General features: G+C 40.0%; 1 protein-coding gene across 3 annotated transcripts in view; it reads left to right on the top strand.

Annotated features, from left to right (window-relative positions):
* The window catches only part of ARHGAP6 (Rho GTPase activating protein 6), a 506,928-nt gene that overhangs the window by 421,024 nt on the left and 66,302 nt on the right, over positions 1 to 19,602 (top strand). For all 3 annotated transcript variants that reach the window (XM_079764312.1, XM_079764314.1, XM_079764313.1), the window contains exons 3-4: positions 9,635 to 9,706; positions 17,184 to 17,440. In XM_079764312.1, coding sequence (XP_079620438.1) covers positions 9,635 to 9,706; positions 17,184 to 17,440 — 329 coding nt within the window. The remainder of the gene's footprint in view (positions 1 to 9,634; positions 9,707 to 17,183; positions 17,441 to 19,602) is intronic.

The following is a 19,602-nucleotide window of genomic DNA, read 5'->3' as shown; positions in this document are numbered from 1 at the left end:
TCCACAGATTGTATAACTCACCTAATCCACATTCATACATATGATTTAAAGACTGTTTTGTGTTGTTTTTTTTTTTTTTTTGGTTTAGCAAGATAGGCATGAGAACTTGAATGATAAACAGATTTTTGTACTAATCAGTGTTCTTGGATGAGAATAATAAGTACCAAGCCTTAATAACTTAAGCAGAAAAGGGATTTAGAGAACCTATGTAATAGGAGGTATCTTGAGACCATCTAATCAACCATGTGTGAAAAACATCACCAGGACCATAAAAATAAATCTGCTCAAGACTCTCATCTGTCCACTCCCTTTTCAGAAAGCATGCTGCACCAGAATGGCAGGCATAGTGCATGCCTTCTATTGGCCTAGAGTCCCTAGACGCGTATGTTTTCTTTCACATCAGGGAGATGTGAGCAGGGAGATTATTTCGATAGTTTCAGCCAGGTTAGAACTTTGGCTTGTGAGTCACCTTCTTGCCATAAAGTTGAGCTCTCAAATCTGTGTGTTTCAGAAGTACTTCAGTGAGCAGTACAAGCCTCCGCTTTCTCACATGCTTGACGGATGAGTTTTCAACCTTTGCTTGAATACATCCAGTGCCTGGAAGAAAGGGCCTTTTTTAAAAATAATTTTTATTCTGAAATAATTTTAGATTTACAGAAAAGTTATAAAGATAATACGGAGTTCCCTTATACACCTCACCCAGCTTCCCCTAATGATAACATCTTATATAACCTAGGTACACTTGTCACAAAAAAACCAACATTTGTACATTTCTAGCAACCAAACAGAGTAATTTGTTCAGATTTTACCAGTGTCCCCACTAATATCTTCTGTTCCAGAATCCCATCCAGTATACCACATGCATTTAGCTAGGCATCTCTTCTTTTTACTTAAAAAAACAACAACAAATAAAAACATTTTATTATCTCACACAATTTGGGAGAATATCTTATTCTGGGAATGTCTTAGCCTTGTTGTTCTGATTCATGAGGTTGCATCAAGCTCAGCTGGGACCGCAATCATCTGAAAGCTTGACTGGGGCTGGAGGATCAATGTCCAGGCTCACTCAGGTGGCTACAGACTGGAGACTCCAGTTTCTTTTTAAAAAAATATATTTTATTGATTTTTTACAGAGAGGAAGGGAGAGGGATAGAGAGTTAGAAACATCGATGAGAGAGAAACATAGATCAGCTCCCTCCTGCATGCCCCCTATTGGGGATGCGCCTGCAACCAAGGTACATGCCCTTGACCGGAATCGAACCTGGGACCCTTCAGTCCGCAGGCTGACGCTCTATCCACTGAGCCAAACCGGTTAGGGCAGACTCCAGTTTCTTACTACATAGCCTTTTGTATAGGGTTTCTCATGACATAGTTTCCCCCAGAGTGAGGAAAGCAAGACAGAGAGTGACCAGATGGAAGCCACAGTGTACCCTGCTCTTTTTTTTTTTTTTTGAGGCAGCTTATTCCATTGCTAAAAAATTCCATTTGCTGACCAAACTGTCTTTCTATAATTTCCTTCTGAATCTTTGTCCAAGGGAAGGCTGACCAATAAGTCTCTTTATCCACAATGTTTAGTCCTCTAAGAAAATAAAAAGAACTCCCGTGTGCCCTGAGTCTTCCCTGCAGGCTAAAAGCACTCCATTCATACCAGTACATCCATTCATACAACTGTTCAGCATCAGATGCGTTTCCACACCTGATCTGGCCCCCGTAAAGGAGAAAAAATCACTTCATACAAGGAAATAGAAGGTTATTTACTCTAGGAACTTGCTTTATTTTCCTACTTGTAGTTAGGAATTTGGTAGAAAGATATTATAGACAGATTCACATTTCTTTACAAATTGAAGGAAATTGTTATTGTGCTTAAAATTCAACCTGGTGTATAAAGGCTCAATAATTTATAAACATTTTTATATTGTTCTATTTTTCTGAAAGTATTTTTATTGATTTCAGAGAGGAAGGGATGGGGGAGAGAGAAATATCAATGATGAGTGAGAATCATTGATCGGCTGCCTCCTACATACCCCACACTGGGGATCAGGCCCGCAACCCAGGCATGTGCCCTGGACAGGAATCGAACTATGACCTTCTGGTTCATAGGTCGATGCTCAACCACTGAGCCACGCCAGCCGGGCTATATTGTTCCGTTTAAAACAGAAACTGAGAATGGGTATAAATTGAGCATTGTGACAAGTGGGAAAACGTGAATACGTTGTAGTTTGGATGTCACATGGTTTGAGCACATAGCTGCTCGCTGTGTAGAGTTAGGCATAGACCAGTGGTTCTCACCAGAGCAATTTTGCCCCGTGGGAAACTTGGCAATGTTTCAGAGACATTGGTTGTAACAACAGGGAATGGGCAGGCATTCTGATGTCTAATAAACTAAAGCCAGGGATATGGCTAAATATCCTACCATGCACAGGACAGTTCCTCACAGCAAAGAGTTATCCAGCCCCAAATGTCATTACAAATGTCACTAGGGCAAGGCTGAGAAACCCTGGCATACATTATATTCCATATACCGTACTTTCCGGCGTATAAGACGACTGGGCGTATACGATTTTCCTGGGTTAAAAAGTCGTTTTATAAGCCGGAAAATATGGTATATTGGACTATATTGATGGAATTAGATATAATGGATTAGATATATTGGACTACTGTATTTTCCAGTGTATAAAACGACTTTTTAACCCAGGAAAATCTTATACGCCCAGTTGTTTAATACGCCGGAAAATACGGTGTGTGTGTGTGTGTGTGTGTGTGTGTGTGTGTGTGTGTGTGTATAATTTTTAATTTCAGAGAGGAAGGAAGAGGGAGAGAGAGATAGAAACATCAGTGATGAGAGAGAATCATTGATTGGCTGCCTCCTGCATGCCCTCCCCCCAACTGGGGACTGAGCCCGCAACCCAGGCATATGCCCTGACTGGGAATCAAACCCAGGACCCTTCAGTCCGCAGGCTGATGCTCTATCCACTGAGCCACCAGTTAGGGCTATATGCAGTATCTAAAAGGACTACTTACCATTCTACCACTGAGGTGTCTCTTTTATATCATTTTTCCTCACTTTTTGACTGAGCTCGCCTCACTGACTATGAATTCCTTTGGTTTGCATTCTCTGCGAGTCTATTTTTCTGGTCCAAATAAATAATGAGACAGCTGTGGTTGAGAAAAGCAGGGGAGGTAATGCCAGAAAGCATTCCTTCAAACTTTTCTCAGCAGGGATATTCTGAAGGTTTGAAAGGAGCTAAAACCTTCCTTTCAGGTTGGGATGGAGTTGCCAACCCCAAGCCTTCCCAGGTGTGCAGCGGTGCGGGCTTAGGTGTCTGCTGGCCGGGGAGAGTGAGAAAAATCTGAGACCCACTGCGGCCAGCATCTCCATTTCCCTCAGAAGGATAGACACTCAGATGTGTATGTGAGCTTACCAAGATTTTGCATTAGAGCTCAAGTTTTCATAAACCACCGCGTGGGCTCAACACCACCCAAATAGCGGGGGGAATGGATATGGTTATTTTGCACCCACCAGGCTAGTTCTTTGCCTGTGTCTGTAGAAACATTGGAAGAGGACTTTGTCCTTACAAGACACTGAATGAGTCTTTTTCTTTATTTCATATCTCAGTGCAGGCAGTGTCTTCTCCTTCCCAGTAATGTAATCTTTATGGAGCTCTGCAATGTGAAGGGCTTAAAGGTGCCACCCTGTCCCATATCCAGGTGCACCTGTGAATGTAGACTGACTGCACCGATTCTCTGGGACCGCCTCACAAAGAAATGAGCCTCAGCATCTTCTCGTCCATCACCCATCCTTCTGGGAGGGCAGAGTCTGACTGACCCTCACAAATGAGCAGCCATTGTTTTGCAAACACCTCCAGAACATCTCTCATGATGCAGAGGCAAAGTGACTATAAAGAAAGGATTTTCAGCTTCTCATCACAGATATCTGGGCTCTGCTCTTAGCCACCCCTCTTTCAAAAGACAGAGCTGGGCTTTTGAAAGAGTCGGAATTTGGGTTTGAATCCCAGCTCCACCAGCTACCCGTCCTGTGAGTTTGGGACCATTTGCTTTAGTGCTGATTTTCAGTTGAGTCCATCAAAAAGCTACTCAGCTTGTATGTTATGTATATTAGTTAATATAGATGCAAGAATGACTCATGCCAATTCTGGTGAATATTTAGAGCTTAAAATTCTCTTCTCTCTCTCTCTCTCTCTCTCTCTCTCTCTCTCTCTCTCTCTCCTCTCTAACTCTATTACCTTGAGCATGTTGGTCCATATATCTGGCCTTTAATGTCACATCCCTCAAAGATGCCCATTTCCCTCAATACAGCTTAGATAGAAGTTAAGAGCACCAGCTTTGTTGGTTAGTCCCTGAGTGCAAGTTCTGAATTTACTAATTCCCAACTTTCGCCCTTGGACAAGTTACTTACCTTCTTCTAAACTCAGTTTCCTCATCTGTAAAATAGAAATAAAGAATAGTGTGGGCTTCAGAGAACTGTGAGGATTTAAAAAGGTCATAGATTCAAAGCATTTAGTTTAGAGTACATGCTCAATAAACAGCAGCTGCTCATCACTGCTATATGCCCGTGTCATAGGGAAGTCATAGTCTGAAGAGATCATAGGTACTTAGGTATTTTGAAAAGTTAAATATTCAAGAACCCTCTTTTTTTAAAAAAAAGGAACTCTCTTGTGCAAGACTTTCTTGCTGAGTTTTCAGTCCCATTCAGTTAATGTAATTTTTATGTTTGTGCCATTCTGTTAAAATGATAGTCTTTTGATATTATTTTCATTGAAGAAATATATATATATGTATATGTATATATATATATATATATATATATATGTGTGTGTGTGTGTGTGTATATATATATATATATATATATATATATATATATATGGAGAGAGAGAGAATGATGTGTATAAATATGATTGTATACAAGTACAATTAAGTGGATTCGTAATATGTATGTATCATGTAACCACCAATCAGATCATTGGCTCCTTCATGCCCTTTTTCAGACAATATCTATTCCCCCAAAGTGACCCTTATTCTTCCATCATCCAAAATGAATCTTTCCTTGAGCAATATTTTTATTATTATTATCTATAGAATCAACTTAATATGGAAATAGTGTTTTATAACCGCCACTCTCTGAATCTGATCACCTTAAAATTAAGAGTTGTGTACTTTATTGCTCCCGGGTTCTCTCAGAACCAACCCAAAACCTCTATCTGATTTCTGGCCATGGAGAGTGCTGACAGATCCTCATGCTGTGCCCACCCTGTGCTTTTCACTTGGAGGGAAACAAAAGCCTGGGAGACATGGCTCTGCCTTCAGAGAGCTTCTAGTCTAGAGAAACAAGCCTTAAGATGGAACTCCACCTGATAGTAAATGAATGAGTTCATGAAAAGCATGTCTTAGCGGAGAAATCTCGAGCTTCCTTATTCTCAACCCTCCTGAAAACCCGGGTATTGCCCCGCCCCCAAGAGGACTCCCAGATCAACCACACTCCACACCGATGGTTCCTTTGCTTTGGGGTCACTAGTATGTGGAAGGCTTGCTGTCTCGCCATCTACTGTTGTGTCATGTATGTCTATGGGGCATGGTCTCCTGAAAGGAGGGGGCATAAAGTCCAATCCTCAAGTACTTGTTCCAAGACAACTCTGATCAGGACTTGTGACCCAAGTCCTATATACAGGTCACTGATGTCTATAAGACAGTGCGTACTTGGGGAGCAGTTAGCAAGCATGTGCTCCTCGTCACTGTAAAACATTGCTGTGCAGTATTGAGCATTAGGAAGCTTAAACTTCTGTAAAATATGGGATGGCACTTATTACACATATCGCCATCCAAGGAACTGGTTGAACATAAACTGTTCTGCGTGGTTACATGTAGTGCGACAGTCTCTCGGGCCAGTTTTCTGTGATCTGTGGGAATAAAAGACACTCTTCCAAAACTGAAGACTCAATAAACAAACTGCTGATTGATCACAAGGGAAAAGAGAAGACGTGAGCAGTTTCATTTCCCAGCGCTGGTCACTTTCCTGAGGATTTTAAATGAGGAAATGGCATGCTAAAGCAATGCTTCATTTCACATTGTCGCACATCACCCATCATTTTATTTAGTTCCTTTTAATAACATTCAACTCTAATTAAAAGATAATATTTGTTGTAAATAGTTAAGCTTTAAAAAATATTGTAAGCCAGACTCTGGCCGATTTGGCTTAGTAGATAGAGCATCGGCCCATGGACAGAAGGGTCCTGGGTTCAATTCCCGTCAAGAGCACATACCTTGGTTGCAGGCTCAATCACCGGCCCCAGGTTAGGGCACATGTGGGAAGCAACCAATCAATGTGTCTCTCTCACATTGATGTTTCTCTGTGTCTCTCTCCCTTCCAGTCTCTCTAAAAATCAATGGAAAAACATCCTCGGGTGAGGATTATCAACAACAACAACAAATTGTAAGCCAGTATTCACAAAGATCACATTTTTTTTGTGATAAGGAGGCTTCAAGAAATTGTTTGGCATTTTAGAGTTTGAAGTTCATATGATCCTTGTGAGGCCATGTAAGCTCTCTTACTGGTGGGGATATAAATTAGCAAAACAACTTGGAAAACAGTTCAGTGTTACCTAATAAAGCCTAGGATTGCATACACACTGGCCTGGCCATGCAACTTCTACACATATCTCCTAGAACGATGGTTCTCAGGCTTTAGTGTGAAGCAGAATCCCCTGGAGGGCTTGGTGAACACACACTGCTAGGCCCCACCCCAGAATTCCTGACTCAGTAAATCTGGGATGGGACCATACAATTTGCATCTCCAACAAGTTCCTAGGTAATACTGGTGCTCTTGGTCCTAGGACCACATTTTAAGAACCACTGTCTTAGAGAGATTCTTGTGCATGTACATAAGAAGATATAAACAAAAAATTTTCAAAAACATTGTTCCTAATAGTACCAAGCTAGAAACAATTCAAATTTCCACCAACAGTTCAATGAGTAAATGAACTGTGGTCTATTCATACAAGAAAACAATGTATAGCGATCAAAATGAGTGAACTCCAGCCACCTGCCTCAACAGGATGAATTTCAGGAAGCATTGATGAATGAAATAAATAAGGCAAGAAAGTATAGCTACAGCATGATTCCATCTATGTGAATTCATAAGCAGGAAAAACAAAGCTGTACTCTTAATGGTAAAACTGCAAAGAAAAACAGAAAATTGATTATTGCAAAATCTGACCAGTGATGACCTGGGGTGAAGGGGAGGGAGGTATATAGGGGACTTATTGGTACTAGCAATAGTCTACATCTGAACCTCAGCTGTTGGATATGTGGGAATTGGCCTCCTAATTATTATTTAAACTGTACATTTATACTTATACACATCTGTATATATGATACATCCCCTAACTAAGCAGAAGTTTTTTAAAAAATAATTTTATCTTCAAAGAAAATATTGCCTATCCTATATTTATTCTGGTTCTTTGACAACTTGTTTGAATTGTAGGATCTGCCCAATGGTTATGAAAAATAAATCTTTTATGCTTTTATATATATATATATATATATATATATATATATATATATATATATATATCATTTAGTTATTCTTCCAGGTTAACTATTAAAATGAAAGAATGATAGTATTTTTTAAGAAATATACTCTTGTTATAGTCAAATACATTTGGTGATATGAACTAGTGATGAACAAAGCATTACAAAGTAGAAGACCTGTCAGTCCTATTTGGAGAACAGATGAGAACCTTGTACAGTTAGTATGTTTATTGTCTGTATGTATATAACAAGTCATGGTGGTCCTATAGTTAGATCATCTTTTAGTCCCTAAAGATAAAAGCATATACATGATGAAAGAGACTGATGGCTCTTTGCTGCAGTTGAACTGATTTACATAATTTTTCCCCATACCAGTCTCATGAATGCAAGAGTGAAGACTCTTAGGAACTATTTCCATTTTATGGAAGGAGAATCATTTTTGAAATATTTGTTTTTGCTTTTTGAAAGGAAGGAGGGATTGAATGTTGATTATATTGTGATATCTTTTGCCTCCAAAAATTCAGAGAGGAGGAGTTGGAAACATCCAAGCCCCGTGAGGATCTCAGGAATGCTCATTGCTGTTTAAGAATGCATAGTTAGTCTTTTCTTGATATCAGAGTCTTGCTTTCACATTTTATTGGGCTGAGTCTCTTTCTTTACTACACTTTTTAGTTTATCCCTTCAAAAACACTTCTTAATCCCCCCTCTTACACATAAGTTTCCTTGTGGCACGGGCTGTATTTCCCCTATTTGATCACAGTGTGGATTCCGGATTCACATCTCCCACATGTTAAGTTGACAGCTGCATAATCCCCAAACGCATTCTTATAATGACTGCCAATATTTTATGATGACATCCCAGGAATTCGATTGCAGCTGCCTACTGATATGAGTGGTATCTTTATTATTTGGTGAGTTAACTAGACATATTAAGTGTATTTGTTGCAAGTACAAGATGCCAAAAGAATGTATGACGTACTTATTATAGTGAAAATTTAGAAACAACCCAAGTGTCCATCAGTGGGGGAGTAGTTAATTAAATCAAGGAAAATACATCTGAATTTAAGTGTCAGGGTCCCTATTAAGCACTTTATATGCATCGTTTTATTTAATTTTCACAGCAACCTTATGAAATTCCCACTTTATAAATGAGGACACTGAGACTTGTCCAAAGTCATACAGTTAATAAATGGTACAGCAGTAATTAGATCTGCGTGCTATAACCCCCAAATTCATTTCCTTCTCCAGTTACACTCTACTAGCTCATGAATGCCAAAGCCTTATGTACTGTTAACTCTTCTTTCAAGGAGACTTGATTCAAGATGACATTGGTTTGTTTGTGGTGTTTGTATTTGCTTAGTCCCTTCCATTTTTTTACCCAACCCCCTCCCCTCCAACATCTGTCAACCTGTTCTCTCTATGTCTCTTTCTATTTTGTTTGTTAGCTTGTTCTGTTCATTACATTCCACATATAAGTGAAATCATATGGTATGTGTCTTTCTATGACTGACTTATTTCACTTAGCAGAATACAACTCATAGACAGAGACAACATATGATGATTATCAGAAGGAAATGGGGGTGGGAGGAGGTAGAAGATGGTAAAGGGGGGGTAAATGGTGACAGGAGACTTGACTTTGCACAATGCAACATACAGATGATTTGTTTTAGAGTTTTACACCTGAAACCTATATAATTTTATTAACCAATGTCACCCCCATAAATTCAATAAACATTTTTAAAATATGACATTGGTTCACATAAATATGAAGAATAGGAAGAAACTCATCTAATAGTAAAACAAACATATCTAAAATGTCAAAACTAAATTATTTCTGAAGGAAATAACTTTCCTGTATTTTCCATTGAAACAAATTTTAAAAGCATACACCAAGATTCTAGTGATGTGTACAATCCAAGTCAGGGATTTTCTTATATTTTCAGAGCCATTGGTCTGTTTAAAATGTCAAATTATGAGTGAAGTAAGTGAGAAGTCATGCTTTTGCTCAGACATGGTTATCAAAATTGATAATGTAAAATATTACTTATATTCTTATTTTTACAACTTTTTATTCTTTTAATATTTACAGATGGACAAAAGAGGAAGAAATCTTTGAGAAAGAAACTGGATTCACTAGGGAAGGAGAAAAACAAAGACAGAGGTAAGGAACAGAATGAACTAGAGTGAATACATCTTCTATGGAGCATAATGGTTGAATTTGGTGGGGTTTTTGAATTGCACAGATTTACGTGGTTCAACTCTATTATGTAAACTGGATTTCTATGATGGAATGTCATTAAGAACTGTTTTGGTCTACTCCTTTGTGTTTGAGTGGCCCCGTACTGAATTGATGAGTTCAGCTGGTTTGAGAAAAGTGTGACTTCAGCCAAGTTTATGGTTCCAATTATGATTCTGGCCAATCAGCTATGCATAGAGAGAACCTGGGTTGAGTAGCCATGGATAGCATCTCTAACGTTAACCAGCTGTCTGGCAAATCCAGATATTTAGGCAGGGCTAGTTGAGTGAGAAAGAGTTTGGATTCGCCTACCATGACTACTGGAAAGAAACAGTCTCATCCTCATGGGTTACTGAAGATGAGTCATTCTCAGCATTTTGATGTTAGATCATAGCATGCTTATTCTTTGCCCTATATGTTTTGGGAATTGTTGACTCTCTTCATACTGTTTTGTGTACCTTTTGTGTCTACTTAAGGAATTGACACTTTAGCCATTCTTTCAGAGGTATTTGTGGTCATTTCAAGCTAATATTAATTGAGCCCACACAATGGGCACCTGGCCCCCATTAGCACAGTACAATATTTTGTGGCTTGTTTCTATGAAATGACTGCTGAAAGGTGTGGTCATGTGAATGTATTTTCATTTTATGTGACCTAGTAAATGAGTGTTGAGTAAGGAGAGCCATGTACCTCACCTGGGAAATCTTCTATATAACTATTGAATTTCTGCTTGATGGAAGGAAATAAAACTGAAGGTATAAAAAATAAACACATTGTAATCAGTATTGGACAAGACCTAGTCTACATCATCGATTCCAGACTCTATAGCCATATCTCAAACCATGCTAAAGGGTTATGACATTTGGTTCTTTGGAATAAAAGGAGATAAAGAATTCTAGCCCTAGCCGGTTTAGTGGATACAGCGTTGGCCTGCGGACTGACGGGTCCCAGGTTTGATTCTAGTCAAGGGCACATGCCCGGGTTGCGGGCTCCATCCCCATTAGGGGGTATGCAGGAGGTAGCCGGTCAATGATTCTCTCTCATCATTGGTGTTTCTCTCTCTCACCCTCTCTCTTCCTCTATGAAATCAATAAAAATATTTTTTAAAAAAAGAATTCTAAAGAATGGAAAACCAACGTTTTACTTCCCATAGAGCATGAGTTCTCAACATCGGACTATTGACATTTGAGACTGGATAACTGTTTGTTGTGGGCCTGTCCTGTGCATCATGAGAGGTGTTTAATAGCATTCCTAACCTCTACCCGCTAGATAGATGCCAGTAGCACCTCCCCTAAACAAAAAATTTCCAGACATTTCAAATTTTTACCTCAAACTGGTGAAAAAGCGATGGAAATGTCTGTGATTCCCTACCCTTGGCGGCATAATAGAATAATTTGTGGAACCTTTAATATTTGCAATGACTAATCCCATGCCCCCAAAAACGTCTGATTTCATTGGTCTGTAGGGGTACTGGGAAAAAGTAATTTTACAAACTACTAATACGCAACTTCTAAGATGAGAACTCTGGTCCATATTCACCAGTAAACCTACCAGGGCACATCCTATTGCAGTAGAACCTGCTGCAGGAAGAATGAAGGCAAAGGGTGCTGACTCTTGTCCAGCTGCCTGATCAATTGTATTCTATTTCATTGCTTCATATGTTCTTGCCCCGATTTATTTTTAATGAATATTAGTAGCCAAGGTAGCTCTTGTAAACTACTTTTTACTCATTCTCTTCTTGCCACAGACCTCCTCTACCTCGCTAGATTAGGGTAGTTCTCGGTGTTTATGGAGTACATTAAAGGTATTATTAAGACTGCTATTAGTAATGTGTCATCTTTAAAGTCGATTAATCCTAAAATGGTGATATTGTTACTGGGGTTTCAATATTCATAATGTATACTTTAGGTGATTCTTCTAAAGTGCCCATTTGGGCTAGACTCCTGAGCAGAATGAGCATTTTTGTGGGAAATGTTTCAGTTCTTTCAAGAGAGAAAGGTGTATGTGTGCTTGCTTATATCACAAAACAGCAGGAAGCAAGAATGGAAGTGAGCAGGAAAGGAAAGACCAGGGGAAGTAACTGACCAATATGTACTGGGCCATTGGTCATTTTTCAGACCAAATCATAGTTATGTATTATATAGGCGCAGTGCAAACTTGGCAGTGTTCTACAAGGCTGCACAGGGACCGGGCTTGGGGAGAAATAAAACGGGTCCTGATGCTTACAAAGGAAAGACACATCACCCATCCAACTAAGGGGGGTGGAAATAAGGCTTCATGGGAAAAATGTGGGTTTTTTTCTTATTTAAAGTAGCTATGATATTTAAAAAGAAGATGTCCTACGCTTAAATGAAGCTTAATTACATGGCATCCTTCCCAAACATAAAGTCCTGGGAACCAGCGTGTGAGGGGGCAGCGTGCAGGTCTCGCACAGTTAGTTGGTTCACATTATTTTCTTCCACTTGAATATTAGCATTTGAGTTCACAACAGCTGCACATGTGAAAAATGATAATCACTTGAATCCAAGAGTAAAATAAGGAAAACAGGAAACTCTAAATGACCTCTTGGGTTAGATCATCTAAAAATAAATGGGAGCAGCTTATTAGAATCTAATTGCTTTCCCAATAAAGAGTGATTCATTAAATGTTTGGTACGCCGCTAAATTAATTGATTCAATCAGAATGAATCATGTCCTGTATTTTATTTAATTGCTTGACATAATATACAGCAGATCATGTGACACTCCTGCATCCCTCCTGCCACTTAAGCAGTGCCCATGTGACTTTTGATTTCCATATGAAACTAATTCAAGACTGATGCTGGTTCAGAAAACATGGTTTCTTTTTTTTCTGTGTCAAAAGGCTATATAAATATTTTATTTATTCTTGCCCTCACTAGTTTTATGCATTTATAAAGAAGACACTAGTTTTAGTTTTATGCATTTATAAAGAAGACACTGAAAGTTTAAGTGTATCTATAATCAACAGGCTTTCGGGTATACCAATAAAGCATTAGTTTTTTTTAATTTATCTTTATTGTTGAAAGTATTACAGATGCCCCATTTTTTCCTCCATTAACCCCACTCCCACTGCCACCCCAGGCCTTCATTGCATCACTTCAAGGAATATATCCTAAGAAGCCTGAAACACCAATCAGAAAGCACCCCTATGTTCTTAGCAGCATTGTTTACAATAGCTACGATCTGGAAACAAAACACATTTTCATACAGAATAGTTCCAAGCCCTTAATTTCTCTTAGTTAGATTGCTTGGCAACCAAAAAGTATTTTTAAACTTTTAGAACTTTAGAAAATTTCTTGCTTGTATCAAAAAGAAATCACTTTGAGGGTAAAGGTTTAAAAATAACTACTTTGTTCCAGTTAACGTGGTCCTAATCAGAGAACCAGGAGAATGGGTTTTATTGTAGCATCAGTCTGAGAGATAGGTTCCCTCTCCACAGGATGTTTTCAGATCGTGCCATATATTCATCGACGTAAAATCTGGGGATTTTTCACGTCTGGCACCTTTCCTTGTGTTGAAATCATACACGCCATGTTTTATTGTCCTTGACTCTCTAAGTAGGTTACTATATGTGAGCTGTGAAGTGGCACTGTATAGGAATAGTTGACATAGCTTTATTTTGCATCATATTAAATAGCAGTAGAAAAATTAAGTATCAGTTATCACTATTGTAGGGATTCTAAAAGAAAATGTATTGAATGCTGTCATTGAATGCTGCTACTGGAGATGAGAGAACCAGGGTGAGTGTGATTCCGGGGGAGAGAAGGAGGCGGCAGCCACCACAAGACCGCATGGGTGACAGCACAGCTTTAGGTCTGCATGCTAAGAGGATTGAGACACCAGCAAAGTGTCATGGAGGGGGTGGCTTAATGGTGTGTTTAAACAGATTGCCACACTGCGGTGTAAACATCAACTTGGGCTGGAGGGAGAGAAGACTGGAAGGCAGAAGCCTGATTCCAGAGGTGGAATCACTTCCGCTGAGGACAAAGCCCAGGATGGGATGGAGGGAGTGGATGAAAGAGGTGGCATGCATGAAAAAGTAAGAGGAGAGTAGGTCAAGGAGATTTAAGTAGATGTCCAAGCCACCCAGGATGACGGTAGATTTTGGAGGATCACGACCATGAGTCGAAGTCATTGACAATAGAAGATACCAGTGAGCAGGAGACCAGGGGAACCTTGCAGTAGCCCGTTTGTGCCACACAGTGGGAAGGTGATGATCTGGAAATTGCAGTAGGGAGCCAAGAGGATGTCATGCCTGACCCCACAGTTCTTGGGGAGCGATAGTAGACAGTTGCTACTAATAAAAACAGCACGGGAAGCAGTCTCCTCGGTGAACACATTCCATAGATAGGAACATGATACACATTGTTCCTGGCCCCCAACCAGCGAGTCTTGGGTAATGTCCTTATGGTTTTAAAAACCTATTCTCAATTTTATTAGCCACTATCATCACAGGTTCCTTTTTATCCACCGATGGAAGAGCTTTGGATCCTCATATAAACATGGGTGCTCAACTCTTTATTTACACATAGAGGAGGAATTTGCTCAATATACTTGTGATAAATGCTCAATTTCACAATAGCCATATTTTGAAAAGCAAAAATATTTAAGGAATCATATCTAGAATTTTTACAGAAACGAGGCATGGCAACACAAGTGGAGCAGCATAGGGGGGTCTCCTTTCTGAAGCTTTTAAGAGCCCTCGGAAGAAAGCAATGAGAAACTAAAGAGACTACATTAGAATGCTATTACTGATAGAATAAACTCAGCCAGGAAAGAAAGCCCATTAGAAAGAAAAATCTGTGGTAGGTGGCTACAGCTCTTGATTGGGAAAAAAAAAGAGAGAAATAAAAATTTGGGGAGAATGACTTCACATATTCCATCTGTTTCATCCGTATTCAATTATTCCAATTTACAAGTAGAATGACAGACTCTCAGATATTAAAAGTGACAGATTCCAAAGGAAACCTTTTTTCCTTCTGTTTTCCCCCAGGGATACTAGAAATCTTTAAATGAGACTGGTTGGTTTTCCTTGTATAGAAAATGTGGCTCGGAGAGAAATCAATAGTCCCCATCTCATATTAAATTCTGCTATGAGCAAGCCTGCATGAGCAGACACATGCCACTTGATATATTCATCAATCTCCTTTTTGCTGTTATTATCCCTAACAGTTTTCATATATTGGGTGTAGCTGTCAGCCTGGCCATCCACATGTTTCTAAACTTTCCCCAACCTTTTTGAAGGCAGACTATTGGATTATTCCCATAGACAAGAGAGTACTGATTTACATAATAAAACCTGGGGTGCTCAGCAGGTGGCCTGCTATGGGCCCATTTGGTTTCTATTTGCAAGTAGTGGAAGTGGCCTTTTAAGAGGAGGATTGCAGCTTGCTACACTGGCCACATTGATCACTCCACACAAATTCCTAAAATATTTTTTGTATTATTATATGCCACCTAGTTTGTTGGTGGAGAATTATAAGCATCTGCAGAAAATCCCCAAATGCTAAGCCAAGATGCTGAAGGTTTAATTTTTCACTTAAAAACGAATTGCAGGTTTTGATAGAAGCAGAGGTGCAGACTGTTCAAGTGCTATTTCTGCTTTCAATGTAGACGTGGCCATTAGCTCTGTGATGTTAAAAATGTTGCCATTTATCAAAGAAGAAAACCCTTAAAGCCTCTTTCCACCTGATTTAATGTTAGCTCTTTCCTTCAAAGAACAAACCATTTTAACACTGTTTTCTCTTGATCACTCTAGTTTTATTCATAGGGGTTATAAATTTTATAAAAAGAAAGGAGAGGCTAGACTCCAATTTGCTGCTGCTAAGAGACCTAATTTTGAGTCTAAAAGAAATAATTTAATCTAATCATTAATGCTCTTCACCATGAATCTAAAATGTTGCCAATAAGATGCCTGGCCCTGCCCAGCCAGTGTAGCTCAGTGGTTGAGCGTCCACCTATAAACCAAGAGGTCATGGTTTGATTCCCAGTCAGGGCACATGCCCAGGGTGTGAGGTAGATCCCCAGTAGGGGGCGTGCAGGAGGCAGCCAATCAATGAATGTCTCTCATCATTAATGTTTCTCTCTCTCTCTCTCCCTTCTTCTCTGAAATCAATGAAAATATATAAAAAAATAAAATGCCTGGCCCTAAAGATTGGTGTGCTTATGATGTATCTGTATACAAATTACTGCGGAGATCCAGAAAGCAACTGGATACACATCTCCAAATAAAGCCATAGATTTCTGCATTCTGCTCCTTCTCCGAAATTTTCCTCACTAGAGGATTGAACAAATTGTATCTGGGGCCCTTCACCAGATGTTAAATGGTGAGACTCCACTTTCAGATGTGCTCAGCAGAACAGCCTGAGTACAGATCATGAGTGACAGCCCCAACCAGCTGACTGGAGCCAGCATGTGGGGGCCAGCAACACAATGAAAAAAGAGCAGACTTCTTTCCAAGTTGCTCCTCTGCCTCTCAGATTATCATGTCACGTGATAGCTCTTTCACTGGGAACTTCAAAGTGTATCTACCTACCGTATTTTCCAGCGTATAAGACGACTGGGCGTATAAGATTTTCCTGGGTTAAAAAGTCGTTTTATACGCCAGAAAATATGGTAGTCCAATATATCTAATCCATTATATCTAATCCCATCAATATAGTCCAATATACCGTATTTTCCGGCGTATAAAATGACTTTTTAACCCAGGAAAATCTTATACACCCAGGCGTCTTATACGCCGGAAAGTACGGTAATTGAATTTGTCTTTGCTTCATGCATCTATTCTAACACATTATGGACACTATTGCATTTCTTTACATATCTGACTCTGCACTCCACCACTCCACTCTCGGAACCTTCCAGGAGCAAGGACCGGACCTACCTTTCATAAACTTTGTACTCCCCATTGTGTAATTTGATGTGGCACATAATAGGTATTCAATAAGTGCCTGTCAAATGAGTGTATCAATGCAGAATCTTACCATGCCTTGTAAGCTTTAGGGGTTCTTGAGACATATCAATTGAGGACTAACTTTGTAAAACTGTGTACTCATGAGGATAAACTATTAATGTACATTTTATAAAAAAATATCACATTTCTCTATAAAGTCATTTCCTTTCAAACATACTTGAGATACATGGAGTAAAACCAGAGGCTGAGAATTCTAAAGCCTATAATAGTTATACACACTAGCTTTCTTTATTGAAATAGAAACTTTGGCCACTCTGATAAACACAAAAGTCATCTTCTTATTTGGATTGAGCCATCAGTTCTTCCGAAAACAGCCATTTGCATATGTCTGCGCTGAGGTCTAACGCATCAGTGAGTCTCCACTGGTCCAGTCTTTCTCTGAAAATGAATGTTTGTGTTTTGATTCCAGAATTCATCCCACAGGCATTTGGAATGCCCTTATCCCAAGTCATTGCAAATGACCGGGCCTATAAACTCAAGCAGGACTTACAGAGGGACGAGCAAAAGGATGCATCTGATTTTGTTGCCTCCCTCCTCCCATTTGGAGGTAAAAGACAAAACAAAGAACTGTCAAGCAGTAACTCATCTCTCAGCTCCACCTCGGAAACACCAAATGAGTCGACGTCGCCAAATACCCCGGAACCAGCTCCTCGGGCCAGGAGGAGGGTGAGTTGTTCAGTATTTTCTCCATAGCCAATGTTAGGACAACCAAAGGTGTATCAGGTTATTTTTCGAGACTTTGCTCATGTGAAAACTGGAAATGTCATTTGTGTGCAGGTATGTCAACAACTCCATTTAGGGAGAATTTACACCGGCTCTATGGCACCTGGCATCCCCTCAAAGCCTTTCCCTCATCCCTCTCAAAGCCCTTGGGTACCCCTCTTTGTTTACACATATGTCCTGTGATATCCGGAACATTCTACATCACCATTGATCCTGGTCTATTACAATCTTCTGTTGTGTTAGGAGACTCTCCCATGAGACCATGAGGCTGGAAGGCAGGGCTAGATGTTTTTGTTAATCTCTTCATCTTCAACTGAGAACCGTGCCTGGCCCAGTGAATTGCTGCTGGTCTTCATAAACAATATTTTTCCTGGAATTTTCTTTTTCTCAGACATAACCAAATATATATGTAAGCAATACTGATATGTTACCATTTATTTAGTGAGTGCTATGTCTAGGCACTGTACTATTATTTGGCATTTCAAATTTCACATTTCAAGTGAAGAAAGCTGAGTTTTCTGGAAAGCTGGTTGGTGACTGGCTGAGTCAGTTGATAAACATTTCTAAAACTTCCTAGGTCACTGGGAGAACTTCTCTCCCTTTTCTCTCACCTGGAGGCTCCCAATTTTTGTCACCTCCAGCCTTTGACTAATGCCCTAGTTAAAACCCCAGATACTTCTCACTTGAAATCCTTATTTCTCCATCAGCCCCCAACATTCAGGACCTCTCCGAGATAGTGGCGCACTCGAGCCACTGCTATTTTTCAAAGCTTTGGCTTTGTAAATAAAGAGTTGAAGAAATGACAACCTTTGAATTTGCATGATGGAATTGTTCTTCCAATCTGTCATTGTCCCTCAGACTATCTGTCCAAACCCATATATGGTAATGACAACAAGACTCTACATTAGAGTTTTCTGGGAACCTAGGCCCATGCAATTGGCCTCCCAAATGCTCTCTCCTCCGTCCACGCCTTCCCATGACACCAGCAGCCAACTTCTTCCTCTACACTTCATCAAAGGATGGGTGACTACACAGACATGGCTGGTGCCCTGTTCCCTTCCCCTTGGCCTTCACTATTCCTAGCAAGCTGGCCTTCTTCTCACCTGCCAGCACCTCATCTCTTTGCTGAGGGCTTTCTCTGATGGCCAGAGGAGCCCACCCACGCAGATGACAAGCTGCAAGGACTGAGTGAGGCTTTAACATCACCTCCCTGCCCCTACCAGAAGCTACTCTTTTAAAATATATATATTTTTATTAATTTCAGAGAGGACGAGAGAGAGAGAGAGAGAGAGAGAGTCAGTGATGAGAGAGAATGATTGATCAGCTGCCTCTGGCACACCCCCCACTGGGGATCGAGCCTGCAACCTGGGCATTGTGCCCTTGACTGGAATCGAACCCAGCACCCTTCAATCCACAGGCCAACACTCTGTCCACTGAGCCAAACCAGTTAAGGCCAGAAGCTACTGTATTTTCTGGCGTATAAGATGACTTTTTAACCCAGGAAAATCTTCTATACGCCCAGTCGTCTTATACGCCGGAAAATATGGTACTCTTAATGGATGACTCTTGAGACTTAGAGTATAAACACCTCAGCTCCGTCACACCTTAGCAGGGCTAGCTCAGAGGTGTTTGATCCACGCTGTCTCCCAGAGGCCCCCATGCAACTGGACTCCAGCTGCCCATGCTGGTCACAGGCTGGGTGAGGCTCCCTCCAGTGGCTGCTTTCCCATCCATGTCTCATCCCCCCACTGCAGGTGTCTGCTGGGACCATTTCCCTGAGAAAGTGCTTTGTGCTGCTTCTGGGGGAAAACAAACTAAGACTGTTTTATTTGTTTATTCACAAGATTTCTCTAACGACCTCATTCATTGGGTATGCGATGTTTTCTTGTTTTAAGGAACAAAGTGGTTGCGTTAAAATATTTTAATTATATGTTTGCCCTCTTGTCTTTCATTTGGAAAATGTTGTCTGTTGTTGAAATTGTCACTGCCAGTACCTTACCCCATGTATGGACTTCTAACTTTTTCAAAAGATGTTTGTTTTTTCTCTCTCAAAATACAAACAGCACAATTAAATCAAGCAGTATTATTTCAAGTACGATAAATAA

Source organism: Cnephaeus nilssonii (genome assembly GCF_951640355.1).
Source record: "Cnephaeus nilssonii genome assembly, chromosome: X".
Lineage (NCBI taxonomy): Eukaryota > Metazoa > Chordata > Mammalia > Chiroptera > Vespertilionidae > Cnephaeus > Cnephaeus nilssonii.
The sequence above is the reverse complement of the archived record's forward strand: the minus strand, read 5'-3'. Positions and strand labels throughout refer to the sequence as shown.